The 16799-nt window shown below is 41.9% G+C and overlaps 1 protein-coding gene across 1 annotated transcript in view; it reads left to right on the top strand.

The window, feature by feature from the left end:
- Window positions 1-16799, top strand: part of EGFLAM (EGF like, fibronectin type III and laminin G domains) — a 184051-nt gene that overhangs the window by 79688 nt on the left and 87564 nt on the right. The window contains exon 6 of the mRNA XM_034656987.1: window positions 664-799. Coding sequence (XP_034512878.1) covers window positions 664-799 — 136 coding nt within the window. The remainder of the gene's footprint in view (window positions 1-663; window positions 800-16799) is intronic.

The following is a 16799-nucleotide window of genomic DNA, read 5'->3' as shown; positions in this document are numbered from 1 at the left end:
AAAGATCCGCTTTGAAAACTACATAAGATTACTTTAGGAAGAGATGGCAAGAAAAATGTTTCTGGCATTAGCAATAGTGTAAGTAAAGGCTGAGAGATGTGAAAGTCTGGATACGAGGATAGTAACAGCAGTTTCCTTGGGGTGATAGGATTGTGGGTGACTCTTACATCTTTACACGTGAGGGCATGTCCCAAATGTCCTACCATTGTTATGCATTCTGATGGTGGGGGCAACACACACACACATGCACAAGAATTGAACATGAGTGACAGTAATGCTATGCATTTCATTTTCCTTGCAGGTGTCAATTCCAATATACAGAGAAGAAAGGTTACTAGGAGGTGGGAGGGTAGTTGAGGGCTTTAAAGGGTATGCACCATTGTGTGTCCCAGGGCCAATGGTGTGGTGGTAATTTAGTTAGATTTTCAGCCAGGGCATTGGGGGAAGGAGGAAAGACTAGCTCTCATTATCTCAAACCCTACATGGTAAATCCAGTTGTGATTGTGTGTGTGTGTGTGTGTGTGTGTGTGTGTTTGGCTTGGATTTGGAGGCTGTTCTGAACAGAGGTGTTTAGGCTGTAGGAAGCATACGTGCTTTTTATATATTAAATGTCTGCAGCAGCAAAGACCACAGCCAATTCTGGGTGTTTGCTGTCCCGCCTAGGTTCCTGCATGCCGCCGACAGCACCCCAGCAACCACAGGTCACTGTGGTCTCTGATTCTGAGGTGGCCATCTCTTGGAAACCTGGAAAGAGTGAAGGAAGCTCCCCCATTCAGTACTATTCTGTGGAATTCATCAGGTAAGTTTGTGTGTCACCCTCAAAAGCCCTATGTATTGACCTCAGGTATTCCAAGCATGACAGAATACTGCATGGAGAGTTGTCTCTACTGTGTGCGTATTTAAGAGATGACAAAGGCTTGAAGACCTATATTTATACTCTGTCCCTGGGCCAGCACCTGTCCCCACGCCTCTTCAGAGCCTGGTCATCTGGTAAACCGGGCGCTCACCTTATCTCTTCCTCATCTCCCCTCCACCATCAGGACTGTGCTAGGCTCTGAAAACTCCCGAGGCATCATTGCCACAAGCCTGCCTGCATTTCAGGCTTGAAACGTTCCTCCCTGGCTTTGGAACATTATACTTGAAGTAAATATTTGATGGTGATTTTTCTTGAGGGAGGGGGAAAGCAAACAAATACAAGTAATTGTTTCTTCTGCATACTTATTGCTGTGGGACAGATGTCTTGGTTTGGTTTTCGCTTTTTTCTCTCCCGTACCTCTCCAGTTCTCATTATTCAGCTTATCAGAGGGTGGAAGAGTGATGAGGAATTCTTCCAAAAGCTTACAGACAGGAAAACATGGATTCTCAATGCCGCTATGTAATTGTAAGCAAAAATAAATAAACAAACAAAAACAATGCACACATATCCCCACACACACATACATTCACACACACACACACACCCCCCTAGCAAAAAGGAATTCCCAATCTAAGGCCCTTCCTCTGAACTCTAGCTGTAGTTGAAGTGTGAACCGAAGCACCTGGCTGATGTGCACATCTGTGGAGTTAGTGTTCCCTGCATTAAAGCTGGTGGGGTGTGTCTAAGGCCTGCTGCCTCATGGATTCATAAAGAGACTAGTTCAGCACCTCATTCCCGAGGCTTTCTGAAACCAGGACCAAATGATTCTGCCAAGATTTTGATTAGCCCTGCTCTGTGGCTTGACTTGCTCGCCTCCTCCTCCATGGTGGAAAATAGATACTTGTTTCTTCAGAGAAGTGCTGCACTAGTCCCTTTAAAGCTTGAGGACAGAGCTCGTTGCAGGCAGGACTTGTTGACTTGCAGGTGGCAGAAGGCTGGAAGAGGAGGTGGTAATGTGGTGGCTCCTGGGACTCTCAAGTCCAGTGGCAAATCGAGTTCAGGGAAGATCTGATCTGAGCCAAAGCAGCCGTTTGTCTCCATCCATCTTTGTGCTATGCTTTCCCCTTTATTGGCTTCATTTTCAAGCAGGCTTTTCTGGTGTGGTGGCAAGATGGCCACCAGGCACCGAAGACTTGCCATCTACTAGCATAACTCCCCACTGGAAAAGAGTGGCCATTTCTCAGTGGACCCATCGGAGTCTCAATGTCCACTCTCATTGGCCAGGCTTGGGTTCCTCCTCTCTGGGCCAATCACTGTGGCCTGGGAGGAGACTACACAAATTGATCAGGCATTTCTTCATATTCTGAGCTCTGGGACTAAGGCCTGGTGGTTCATTGACCCCTAAAGTACATGGATTGAGAGAGTTCAGAAGGGTTGGTTCCTCATTTTTTAATGAAAAAGGGAAGACCAGATACCGGGAAAATGGTGGTGGTGGTGGGGGAAGATGGCCACTGCAAAGCTCCAGACGGACGCTCATCATTGAAGATAATCTCCAAACCCACCATTGAACAAATTTGGTAGCAAAGCTGGGTGTGCCTGGAATAGAAAAGATTCGAATCGTGCTTCCAGTGGTAGTTAAACATGAAACACTGCAAGTCCTAAACCTTCGGCTTGCTCATCCTTAAAACAGCGCGTGAAACTTAACATTTCGAATGCACTTGTCTAGCACCAGCAAAGCAAAATGTAATACTTCAAAATTTGGGGAAATGCAGAGTTTTTCACGGGAGCCCAGCAGACCATCTGTGTAACCCCCAGCAAAGATGATGGTTATTATTTATTTTTAATTTTGTGCTAAAACATGTATTTTGAACATTGGTTTTGAGCCTGGCCTATTGGCAAAAGGTAGAAATTGCGGTTTCTTAACCTGAGTGCACCTGAAAGTGGATGATGAAAGGGATTCGTTGAGTTTAGAACCAGAAGACTTGAAGAAAGCTCTGCCACCATCCCCTGCCGGCCCCAAGGCCCTGCGTGAGTCACTTCCTGTCCCAAAACCTCAGTGCCTCTCAGAGTTCGGGGTCCCCCATGGGCTGGCCTGATACTAGGGCTTGAGTGCAAGTCGGTTATTTTATTTGGAAGCAGGAATGAGAAGGTGGGGAGAGAGACAGGGAAGGAGGATGTGTAACTGTGTCTCCAAAGTTACTTCTACAGGCAACAGGGCCTTCTTATGGGGGCTTGATTTCACGGAGCTCTCCCTGAAGTATACAGAATTCCTCTCAAATTTACCAAATCTAAGGACAGGAGCCATTACCCACAGGCCCCTGTTCTCCTCAGCTGATTGGGGGTTTCCTTCAGGGGTGTAACTTCCACACTTCTAGACTCTGCTGGCAGGTATATTAAGGATGGGGTCCCGGGCTAGAAAGAGGGGTGATGTGAGCACAGCATGTGCTTGAGGTCGGATGCGGGTCTATAAGGCCAGTCTGAACTCACATGGAACTTTCCACACTGTAGCTACTGCTGAAATCAGAAGTGGGGCAGAGGGAGGTGATGTGGGCCCCACAGGCATTGACCGCCAGTCCTTATCTGCAACATATGGGTGAAAACCTTCCAGCCTTACTGTGTGTGATCAGGGGGATCAGCTGCAGTGACATAGGAGAAAGAGCTTTGTAGATGTTAAAACCTATAAGAGTGTATAGGGGTGTTGTGTGCCTACGTTTATTATACTTCTTCACCAGGAAAAATGAATTTTAACTTTCAGAACAGTCTCCAACATTTGAGGGCTCAGGTCTCAGATTTTTATGTATTGACATTTAAAAATTATATACCATTCTAACAAACTGTTAATTTTTTTAAAAAATCTCTTATCTTGACAAATATAACTTTACAGTTTTCTGGAAAGCTAATTTTGAATTTAGAGTTCTTGGACATCTTGGAGTTCCAAATGGAACATGGTGGGATGGGGAGAACTGCCCTGTTTCCAGCCCTGTGCTAGGAACTCTGTGTCTCTTACCTCTTCTAGAATATGTAACTCTGGTCAAATGATTTTACCTCAGAACCTCCATGTCCTCATCTGTAATAGCAAGCTGAATTACTGATTCTGCTCATTGCAGAGTTGTTGGCTACAGTCTTTACAGACATTTAAGTTGTTTCTTTTCTTCCCTCCACACCACGATTTCCCTTTCGCAAGGAAAGAAATTGAGGTTCAAGTGCTTACGTTGCTTTGCCAAGGTAAAGTGACTGGCTGGGGACAAAAACAAAATCAGAAGTCTCCCGACTTCCAGTGCAGTGCTCTTTTTGTGAAACCCTACATCCCTTTCATGTCTATGATCCACCTTCTGAGATGGAAACCTAGACTCAGTCCGCCCAGAGCCCTGCTGGGAAGGCAAGGGGAAGCCTCATCTTAGGCTGCTGTTTGCTGTTGGTCCAGCATGAAAGCTTTCACAGCTTGTTGTGGTATTTAATGTTTGGCCACAGAATAAATCCCCACATTCATTTGTAGACATCTCAGAGCCTATCCCATTCCAGGCGAGTGCTCGAGGCTATGTTTAGAGAGAGCTTTGTGAGCCCTAAATCAGAAACTGCAATTAGTGTGAAAGCTTTTGGGAGTCTTTAGTCATTATTCTGTTTTCCCCAGAAAGGTCTGCTTTATGTTAATATTAAATTCCTCTTGCCCAGATATCTCCTGGTACACAAACACCTGGGATAGGTCTTGGTGTGAGCTGAAAGTTTCTTCTTATAGCCAAGAGGCAGGACTCTGGCAAGCCAAGCCTCGGAAATTGTAGAAATCATGTTCCCACCACAAGTTATCTTCATATTTCAACCCTCTTAGTGTGAAGTTCTCCTGTAGGTCCTGTCTCTGGAAGATGAGCTTCTCTTCCCTCTCTCCACCTTGGTAGGCGCTTATACATCAGTTGTTCTTCTTATTCAATGAGGATGATGATATCAAAGGCACTGTTGAGAAATTGTCTAAAAAACTTTTTAAGAGGTACTTAACTGGCTGATTAAAGATTAACCTGAGAAATTATACTGGACCAGAGTGTGGGGGTACTGACTGCAGATTTGCTAGTTTTAGTGATATTTCAGGTGGATATTATATATTTATGGTGCTCTCTTGAGTCATGGCCTTAAGACCAAGCAAATTTTTGTTTCTCATTCAGCTTCTGCCTCCTCAAAATGGAGGCCACCCCTAGGGTGACCCCCTTGAAGGGGTGCTCTCAGTGACGGGGTCTCTGGCTCAGGGGGGCAAATGAAGCTATAGATGAATGTAATCTTCTGATCTCCCTCAAAGTTGGCCTGGGGGCTATTTATTCGCTTCCTCACTAAGAGTCGATTTTTTATTCTTAATCAGTTTAGAGAAGATTTGAAGAGACAGGTTCTAAGTAAGCCTATAGGCCATAAGATGCTTTGCAGTGTTTTAAAACCTTTTCCCTGCTTTTTTAAAACAGAAAAGCCCCGCATTTGAGATGAAGGAGATTTTTTTTTCCCCCTAAAGTGATACTGAAAATTTCTTTGGGGGCAGCAATGCTTACTGTTTATTAAAATAAGAACCAAGCATAAATATAGCTACCTATGATTTGAAATATTTTGGCTATAAATATCTGAGAAACGTTCCCCCTTCTGCCTAAGAATTTCCCCAGAGTAAGTGCCTTTCTCACAAGCAAAAAATATATACTATGGTGGCGATGAAAACCAAAGGCCTAGAAAAATATTCCTTACCTCTGATGTTCCAGTTGGGGTGCCACGCCCCACTTATGCTATCTCTCAGTTTGGTTAAAGTTTTCACTTAACTTAAGTATAGTTTTTCTGTAAGTGTGACCTGATGGGTTAAAATTGCTTGAGCTTTGCATTGACAATTGCTGGAAAGGGTAGATTAGAGCTTTCCGTGGCTTGTTTCTTTTTTTTTTTTAAGTTTTCATTCGAATTCCAATTCATTAATAGAAGTGTACTATTCGTTTCAGGTGTACCATATAGTGATTCAACACTTCCATACAGCACCCAGTGCTCATCACAACAGGTGCTTTCCCCATCCCCATCACCCCACTTAACCCATCCCCCCACCCACCTCCCCTCTGGCAACTGTCGGTTCTCTATATTTAAGAGTCTGTTTCTTGGCCTGCCTCTCTCTCTCTCTTTTTTCCCCTTTGCTCGTTTGTTTTGTTTCTTTAATTCCACATATGAGTGATAGTGGCTTTTTTAAATAAAACGTCCACCACTGGCTTATTTGGAGTCCATGTGAAAGTTCACGATATTTCTGTGTATGTATTAAGGACACTGGTCAAGAGATGTTGATCTCAGTCTCAGACCAAGACAGTTACAGTAATAAAGGAGCAAAAGCATTGCTTCTCCTCTTTTCCCTTTCACACCTTTCTGCTGAAGTAATTCCCTGGTCCCTTGCACATGCCTTCCATAATAAGACTTGCCAAATTCGTCTTCACACAGGGCTGCTTCTAAGCCGATCACAGAGACTACCTATTGGTTTCGCTTGAGAATCTTAAGGTCATACACACTTGGGCGGGTTTTTAAAATTATTTCACAAATTGATATTTTCGTCAAAGTCATCTGTCTTTCCATCCCATCCTAAACTCTTCCTTAATCTGCAAATAACAAATGAATTTAATTAGTTTGCTCTCAAGAAGTTACCTTGTAAAGGCTGTTACTAAAATGAAGATGAAATCTGGGATTCAGAATAGAAGCTGAGTGGATTATGGATTTTCCTTGAATAGTTTTAAGGGATGATGTGATTTGACTCATGGTCAAGGTCACAGCCTATGAAGGTTAAATTTTCTCATTTAGAATTGAGACTTTAGAGAACAAACTGATGGTAACCAGAGGGAAGGTGGGGGGATGGGGATGGCTGAAATAGGTGATAGGAATGAAGGCGTGCACCTGTTGTGATGAGCACTGGGTGTTGTATGGAAGTGTTGAATCAATATATTGTACACCTGACACTAATATAACACCATATGGGAACTATACTGGAATTAAAATAAAAAATAAAGAATTGAGACTTTTAGTCCAATCCTTGGTTTCATCTTTCCAGTTGGAATTTGTTCAGATGTGGACTCAGAAAACACAGCTTGCAGCTGGCCTCTACACCTGGGCACAAATTGCTCAATTCCGATTCTTAGCTTCCTTATGTGTAAAGTAAGGCTGGACCATCTGTGCTCTAAATCCCAGTGACTCTGATTGCTGTTCGCATGACAAAGGTGAGGCAGAAGAGACTGGTGGTTTAACGCAGAGGCTCTGGAGCTGGCTCCCTGGTCCAGCCCTTCCCCCTCCCACTCCTCAGCTGTGTCATCTTAGGTGGACTATTTAACTTCTCTTTGCCTCCTACAGGAGAATGGGGATAAGAGTTCATTTACCTCATGGAGTTGTTGTGAGAGTCAATGAGGTGATGCACACGAAATGTACAGAACAGCTCCGGGCCCACAAAAGTGCTCAGTCAACGTGCACCACTGCTATCATGGCTTTGGGGATAGATCTCTTCTGCTTTCGTATAGAGCTATGTTCTTTCCGGGGTAGAAGTCTTTATGTTTGCTATTCTCTGGCTAACTCTTATTCATCCTTCAGGACCCCTGCTGAAGTACCAGCTTCTGCAGGAAGCCTGCCTTGAACCCTTGCCCCCTCCCCAGACTAGGTTAGGTACATCTACAACATTTACTTGCGACACTCAACACACTTGTTGTTAATTACTTGTCCAAGGTCTATCCTTCTCGCCAGGACATGAGGGCAATATCTTGACTTGCTTCCCTTTGTGGAACATAGCACCTAGCCTGGGGTGAGCATACCACGCATCACGTAGGTGCTGGTGAACATTTGGACACAGCAGTCATGGGATCGAATTTAGAGAATACGCAGACTACCTGGAACCTTGCACAAGTTCCTCAAGCTCCCTGAGCCCTACTTTCATCCACTCTAAAGTGTGGATGATGACAGTGGCTGCCCCGGAAGGCTTGAGAAGAGGAAAAGCTATCTGCACAGCACTTAGAGAGGGAGCTTATGGAAGATTTTTTTTATGTTGGGTCTTTTCCTTACCCTGAGCCACATGGAAATGGAAATGTATTGGCACATGAATGGGGTGGACGTGTCAATGAATCCTTTACCGCTAATCTCAGAGGCCACAACAGTAACCAATCCACCTTACCAACTGCAGAAGTAGAAGCCAGGCAAACCCGACATGGATCGGCACCTACATCTCCCTCCTTTCCCCCCTGATCCCGAGTTATTTACTGCTTTTGTTTTCTTATCATGAAGGGAATATCGGTGTATGGCAATGCTTCAAATAATACAAAATGAAGACTAACTTGGACATTCCCATTGTTATTTTATTTCATACTGAATTATAACTTGTGTTTTAGAGCTCTTCATAATATGTAAGTGAATTGCCAATTTTTTTTCTAGCATTTTACTAGAATTTATAGCAATAATTGGGCAACGGGCTGCAATATTTAACGGTGATGTAACCCTGTGTTTGTTTTCCTGCCCGAAGAAGTACAGAGCTTCAAATATTTATAGAATTGTTCTTATATAATTAATAAATTTGGGGAAGAATGGGAAAAAAAATGAAAAATCTTCCTTTCCTTTCAAGGAAGTGTTTAGGAAGTTGCGCCATTTAAGTATAAGCCTTCCTTACCACCACTGCTGGAATTCGAAATAAGAATGGGCTTGCTTTGATGTCAGCTGAGATTTCATATTAACAAGTGGTGCTTCACAAAAAAAAAAAAAAAAAAGTCATTTTTCTTATCTTTAGTTTCCAAATCCAAGATCTTAGACCCGCCTTCCAGACTGGTGCCTGATCCCAGCCATTCTGGGAGCCAGCAAGGCTCAAATGGAAGGGTGATTCCGAACGTGTTTGCAGAAGTCTGACCTACAGTTCTACAAATCGATCCCTTAAAGATCCCATCCTTCCTACCATGAGCTACCCTGATGTAATTCCTGGTCAAACTAATGGGAGCTCACATAAATTGAATTCTTGTGCAACAGCATTGGGAGTCATTTGTAAACTGTAAATGAAAGTGTGCTCTCCAGTTGTCTCGCTGGGACACATTGCCAGCTGAGTTTATCGTTACTCCATTCTATGCATCTGTTTGCATTTGGTTGGGTTGAACCAATTCATAAATAAAGAAGGCTGAAAGCTGAAAGTCAAGTAATTCATCTTTTTTTTTTTTTTTAACTGTGACTTCTTAGTGGTTTTGGACTTTCCTCTGAACTTCATTTTAATGCAGAGCACATCCTGCATAAAACCAGTCTGCAAAATTGACAGAGAATCAGAGGCTTTTCTGTGTGTGAGGTTTTCTCTTCCCCTCTTGTGTTCACCCTGGATAATCTATGGGATTGTGTCTCTTCTCTTAGGGCAGGGTGTTTAACCTACAGTCTGTAGATTCCCAAGGGGTCCATGGATAGAATTCAAGGGGTCCTTGGACTTTGGTTGGACAAAAATTACATTCTTAGCTTATCAACTGAAATTTAATGTTCCCTTCAAATATGAATATAGTCAACAAACCACAGTAGTATTAGCAATTTCTGTGGCTTTGTCAGTAATAGAATCACAGGTAAGTTCTTATCCCATTACAAGTGTGGTACATATCTCAAAGTATCAGTCATGCTTATCACTACTTTGAAATAATTGTAGTTATTAAATCCATTGCTAGGTATTATTACTTAATGTATTAATAAAGATGTGTGTCTATTATCATAATCATAATTTTTTATTGTTTAGATCATTGTTTTCAGTATAATTGGTGTCCTTTTTGATCCTAAGTATTTTGTTTGGTGCATTTAAAAGTATTATTCTGGGGCGCCTGGGTGGCGCAGCTGTTGGGCGTCTGCCTTCGGCTCAGGGCATGATCCCGGTGTTGTGGGATTGAGCCCCACATCAGGTTCCTCTGCTATGAGCCTGCTTCTTCCTCTCCCACTCCCCCTGCTTGTGTTCCCTCTCTCGCTGGCTGTCTCTCTCTCTGTCGAGTGAATAGATGGGATCTTTAAAAAAAAAAAATTATTCTGAGAAGGGTTTATAAAGTCTTCCTCAGACGGTTGAAGTGGCACAAAGGTGAAGACTGTTGTCTCTGATCAGGGTTTAGCAAACTTTGTTTCACAGGGTCAGATGGTAAATATTTTGTGCTTTCCCAGTTCTACAGTCTCTGTCTCAACGACTCAGTTCTGCCATTGTAGCAAGAAAGCAGTTATAGACAATACCTAAACAAACGGTCGAGATTGTGTCCCCAAAAAACTTCATTTACAAAAACAGGCAGCAGGCTGAAGTTTTCTACCCCCTGATTCAGGACATCATGTTATTCTTAAGGTCAAATTTGGAAGCTATTTCAATTCATCTCAGCCAATCATTATCAGATACCTACTATGTGCATGTATTCATCCAAACATGTACATATTGAGTATCTTCTTTGTGCAAAGCATGAATGAGAGATTTAGGGGTCAAACAGCTGTGCCCCCACTTGGACAATCCAGTGGGGAAGGCAGAGGAGGGCATAGTCCCAAGTGGTGAGTGTTACAGGCAGGGGTGGGGACCAGGGGACTAGAGGAATACCAGATTGACATCTGATGCAGTTTTGAAGGAATCTGGGAAGGCTTTTTACAGGAGCTAAGAAGGGCACATTGGTGATAACCAGGCAAAGGGGAGGGAAGACACAGCCTGAAAAGGGTCAAGCCACAAGAAGCTACTTGAGTGATGGCTTGGAGGCAAGAAGAAAATGGTTCTGGGATTGCTTAGAAAGTCTGAAGCTTTGTAAGGCAAAAGATAAGGCTAGATGGGTAAATCAGGGTCAGAGCAAGAAAGGCATAATAATGGAGCTTACATTTGTTCTGAAGGGAATAGGGAGCTATGGAGAGTGGTAAGCAGGAGAGGGACTGATAGTATTTGCATTTTTGAAAGATCACCCAGACTTTCCCAGGAACACAGAGATGAATAACACAGTCAGTATGCTTAATGAGCTCACAGTCTTGTAGGAAAGACAGAAATATAAAATAACATTAGAAGGTGATATAATCAGTGTAATATTAGAATCAGATTTAAGGCGTGGGAGAGTCCTGAGCAGAGTCTTCTTAGTTCTGTTTCTGAGATGACGCTTAGAAGGAATAACATGAAGGAAAATATTTAGGAAAGGAGCCTCCAAATAATCTAAGGTTCTCCCAAAAACATTAATCCATGGAATGTTAGGTCGGATGCTGAGGGAAGGAGGCCACACATATCTCCGGTGTACTCTAATTAGGCTTTTGGTCCACTCCCTCTCAGACCAGTCAAGTGGCCTCTACTGTCAAGGCCATTCTGGATGTCCTGCTGAATCCCCTGGAGGACTGTTTTCTGCACCAATGAATTCCATTCTCAAAAGTATTTCCCTAGCAGGATTTAACCATTCTTAGCCCAGTTTCCTAGTTAATGTCTGAAGCATACTTGAACTTCCTCCTCAGCCCAGCTCCAGCTTTCTAGAGAAAGGTTCTCAAACTGTGAGCAATTACTTAGTAGAAGGTAATGAGACCAGTTGAGGGGTCCTGAAGAAGAGTTTTTAGAAAGAGAAATAGAACAGAAGAGAGAATAGCAGAGGGTATCACACATAGTAAAACTAGGAATTATTTTATGAGATGTATGTTTCAGGTGTGTGTGTGTGTGTGTGTGTGTGTGTGTGTGTGGTGTGTCCTGGGTCACAGTGTCCAATGTATATCTTACTGTGGCTCATTCAAAGACTGAAAAACAGTGCTGGAGAGCATGACATATCTAGAACATATTTGGAGTTGAACAGGCTTCATTTGCCACTTTGTATGACACAGTAAGCCATAGATTTCTCTCCATGGCTGACAAAATCTGCTTTTTTTATTCTTAGAATTTTAGAGTTGAAAGCTCCAACTTAAGTATTTTAGGAAAAAAAAAGAAAAACAACAACTTCCAGTCCAGTGTTTTTCAGATTATGGGTCACAACACTTCAGTGGGTGGTGAGATCAATTTAGTGGGTTCTTACCAGCTTAGAAAAAAAAAAAAGAAAGAAAGAAAAAGAAAGGAAAAGAATAGACAGAAAAGAGCAAGGTGAATAGAGTAAAGATAAATATTTTTCCTTGAAAGTTATTTTTCAGTTTTGTACTCATATGTAAGTCATATGCAAACATACATTTATTATAGGTATACTGGGTTACTATGGATAAACGTATTTGTTACTGTGAGTCTAGGTTCGAGTTACTGAATGACGTCCAACCTGCTATCCTGTTCAGAAAGCCTCTGTTCCATCCCTGATGGCCATCCAGCTTCTCCTTCAACATAGCTCGACAGTTCTGAGGCAGCTGGCTTCACTGTCAACCATTCCTAAGTGCCATTAAGAGTTTCCCTTAGTGTTGAGGGATCAGTGCTGCCATTGGCTTCCCTGTAAAGGGACCACTGGGCCTCCTAGTCCAATATAGACAACACGGAGGTGTCTTGGCCGTCTTCATTTGGCAAACATGTAAAGACACTGTTCTAGGTTCACGGTCTTGAGCCAAGCAATACCAACCCTTTGAACTCTTCCTCGAGTGGAGATGTGTCCGGAGCACGTCCTGCTGAGCAATCAGCCTAGAAAACTACATCTCCCCAGGGTCTGGGCACAGGGCCATTCAACAGCAGCTTGTCCAGAGAATTCATACTTAGTGTGTGACCACTTTTTAAAGTCCAGTTTTATGCCCCTGCCTTCCCCATAGATTTTTGCCACACCTGGTTTTCTCTGTCTTTATGTCTGTGCTGTCAGCTTTTAAAAGATTTTACATTTACCATCTGAGCTGGGCTTTGCCCTGATGTTTCTGTATATGGAGCTTATTTTGAATTTTTATTGTATCATGCATCTTATTTGTAAGGCCAGTTCCCAGGCAACTATTTGCATTTCCTAAAATTCTTCTGGTTATTTTAGATTTTCTTCTTACTTTTATTGAGGTATGATTGACAAATAAAAATTGTATATATTTAGGTTGTACAATGTGATTATTAAAAGGTATATAATATGATGATTTAATACGTGTATGCATTTGTGTAGTGATGGCCGCAATCGAGTTAATTAATACATCCATTATTTCGCATAGTTACCTTTGTGTGTGTGCGTGTGCATGTGGGTGGTGAGAACACTTAAGATCTACTCTCTTGGCAAATTTCAAGAATGTGATAAGTATTATTAACCATAATCACTACATTATACATTAGATCCGCAGAACTATTCATCTTAAAGCTGACAGTTTATACTCCTTGACCAACCTCTTATATTTCCTACACTCTCCAGTCCTTGGCAACGAACATTCAACTCTCTGGTTCTTTGAGTTCAACTTTTCTAGATTCCGTATATAAACATGAAATCATACAGTATTTGTCTTTCTCTTTCTGCCTGATTTCACTTAGCATTATGTCCTCATTTTATCTGTTCTTCTGTAAATGGCAGAATTTTCTTCTTTCTCATGTCTGAATAATATTTCATTATATATAGTTAAATAAACATATATATATATGTATGTATGTATGTGTATACACACACACACACACCACATCAAAGGCGATTATGTTTTAGTGGTTCAGCTTTATCAAGTCTTTTTTTTTTTTAAGATATTATTTATTTATTTGACACAGAGAGAGAGAGAGCACAAGCAGGGGGAACAGGGGGAAAAGTAGAGGGAGAGGGAGAAGCAGGCTCCTCCTGAGCAAGGAACCTGATGCGGGGCTTGATCCCAGGACCCTGAGATCATGACCTGAGCTGAAGGCAGACACTTAACCATCTGAGCCACCCAGGTGCCCCTATCAGGTCTTTCAAAAACATGTAACATAACTATCACTTCTCTTTTTTTACTCATATTTCATGAGTTTATATAATATTACATTAAATAACATAATTACAATAACAAATATAAAAGTCATAAATAGATTTGGGAATGAACGCAACTGACTCTTGACAAGCCACTAGCTGAATTAGTGAGAACAAATGAAGATCATTGGTTAATTTGATAAGTTGGTTAAGCAGAGGTTGATAAGGAAAGCTTTGACTATGTGTGATATGCACAGGGATGCCATATATTCATTTACCTACTTATAGCTAGTGTTTTTATATGCTATACCCATCTTTTATATAGATTCATTGATTGTTCATTTCCAGGACCCATTCAGTCTTCAGATAGTCCACACTGTATTTTACATGTAGCTAGTGCTTAATGTGGTCAGATCATACAGAGAGCTGATGTTGCTCTTGTCTCTCCTCCACCCAGATGCTCTATTCCTTTTCAGTTATCAAAACCCAAATACATTTGAAATCTAACTCAAGTTCTTCCTGGTCTCCTAGACCTTCCCCAACATTCCAGTTCACATTGACCCATTCAAATACAGTTGACCCTTGAACAACATGGGTTTGAACTGCGTAGGTCCACTTATATATGGATTATTTTTTGATAAATACAGTACTGTAAGTGTATTTTCCTTATAATTTCTTAACATTATCTATTCTCTTACTTTATTGTAAAAATACAGAATATAGTACTATGTAGCATACACAATATGTGTTAATTGACTTTATGCTATTGATAAAGTCAATAGTAGGCTGTTAAGTTTGGGGGCGTCAAGAGTTATACATGGCTTTTTGGCTGCACAGGGACCTCAGCATCCCTCACCCCCATGTTGTTCAAGGGTCAGTTGTATAACACTTGAAATATGCTATTTTGCATTGGCTTCCTACTCATCCTTAGATACGTTATCTCTCAATTACATTATAAACTCCCTAAGAATAGAACTGTGTTTACAGTTCCTTGGAGCTTTCTAAAATACAGCTTCTGTGATGGGTGCCCTGTTGATAATCAGTCACATCCCAATTGAGTAGCCCAAGGCAGCCACCTGGTGGGCTTGATGGTACTAAGAAAAATGAATGTCCACATAAGGTTGAAGTTGGCAATAGGTGAGGTAGTCAAAATGCCACAAGAAAGGGAATAAGACAGAAAAATATACCAGCCAGTGGTTCTATGACTTTGGATGAATTACTTGTTTTCAGTGTTCACATGGGTAGAATGAGAGACTGGACCAGATCAGTGACTTTTAAAGCTTTTGGGGCCATGATTATCTTCGAGAATCTGATAAAAAGCTAAGGACACTTTACTCAGGCAACTGAAATGATGCTCATACATACAATCTTGCTTGTAATTTCTGAGAGCCCTCAGACATCTGGACCAGTTGATCCGTAAGATATCTGATAAGCAGGCTGCATGCTAACATCGCCAGTGGTGCTGCTTCTTCCCACCAGAATGAACCAGTGAGTCTCCATTACTAGAGTCGGCTGATGGAGTTTTGAGCAGACACTGCTGACTGCATTGTACCTGCCCCATCATACCCACTCCAGCTGAAACACCTTCCAAAGGCATTTGCTCTCCTGGGATGCGGGATGCCCAACCCAACCCTATCCCACTATTTGGAAAAGTATTTCAAGTGCCCACCAGGCTGGTGGCTGCCCATTTTTACCCGGGATGGCAGCACATTCCTGGTTTACCCCCCCCCCCAAATGCCTTTTTGCTGGTGGGGAAATTGGCAGGCTGGTGTTGCTATGAGGATTTAACTGGCAACTTTGTAGTCAGAACAGAGTGATTTTCTTCAGTGGAGAAAGATAAAGCTATTGTTTGAGGGTGATCTAAGACAATCCTTTTGCCTAGCTATCTCTCTCTTGACTTCACCTTTGCACTTTTGTACCTCAAGAGACTCCAAAAACATTTAAATGCGAAACCCATGACAAAATCAGAGGCAAAATGTTAAAGGTTTTGGACTGGTATTCAATCTGCACGAGCTTTGCTCTCTCACTTGATATCATGAATTAAATGTTAATGATTTCAATCTCTTATTCGCTGAAAATATAGCTTTCTTTCCTGCATTAAATGAACAAATACAATATAGTCTCCTTTTTTATGTGTGGGGGAAGGGCTGTCATTTCTACGTGAAGATCGTTGCAGATATTTGCAGGTAGTCCTGGGTAGACAATGGCACATTCTGAGAGCAGTTACATGTCATTTCCTCTATAAATGCCACAGGAAAGCTTAGCAAAGAACGGAGCGTTTTATCTAAAGATCACATCTTTTCAGTCAACTATTAGGTTTCCCTGGTGGCTTTCCTCTGTGACGTGATTTTGTTCTTTTTTTTTTTTTTTTGAACAACAGAAATTTATTTTCTTGCAGTTCTGGAGGCTACAAGTTTTAAATCAAGGTGTTTAAGTCTAGAGCCTTCTCCTTCTGAAGGCTGTGACATGATCTTGTTCTAATTTGAGCTTGTAAATGTATTTCCGTCCACTCACTGAGATTTTCTCTTTGATGACAAAGTTAGTTTACGCAAGAAGTCCATCTCTAGGGAAAGGATATCAAGAAAGAGAAATGAGCCCTACTTCCTCCCGTGAGCATGTCCCATGATCGCTGCTTCTCCAAACAGATGAATTCTTACGGGACGTGGGCCCCACACACTACTTGTTTGCGTGATGAGCTTGAGAGAGCATCTTTGACGGGGCTTAAGGACTCCATTTGGCCTTTAATTCCTGCCAATGAGAAACGAAGCAAGCGCATATTCGAGAAATCCACGGATCGTCCAGGCATCTCCTTTCAGCAAAATAAGTCTCTGTTTCCTTGCCTGATAAGTTGTTCATAAGGGATAAACATCACTCTTTTTTGCTTTCTGCCTTCCTCTAAATATCTGTGAGCAGAGGCATTTAACGATTGTGGTCAGGAAGCAAGCTAAAGGATGAACAGCCTCCCCAACCACGACCACCCCAAGTTTTCATCCAGTATCAAAGATCTTCTTAATCCAGTCTTTCCTCATGTACCCCAGTTGGCCTCACGATTTATCAGCTGTGTGAACTCGGGCAAGTTACTTACTCGTTTAATGCCTCAGTTTCCGCTGTAAAAATAAGGGGAGAAAGGTGTTTAATATTAATATCTCCTACATAGATACTATGAACAAGATTGGTTTTTTAAAAGC

This window comes from Ailuropoda melanoleuca, chromosome 3 (assembly GCF_002007445.2).
Source record: "Ailuropoda melanoleuca isolate Jingjing chromosome 3, ASM200744v2, whole genome shotgun sequence".
Classification (NCBI taxonomy): domain Eukaryota; kingdom Metazoa; phylum Chordata; class Mammalia; order Carnivora; family Ursidae; genus Ailuropoda; species Ailuropoda melanoleuca.
This window is presented reverse-complemented; position numbering and strand designations above follow the sequence as displayed.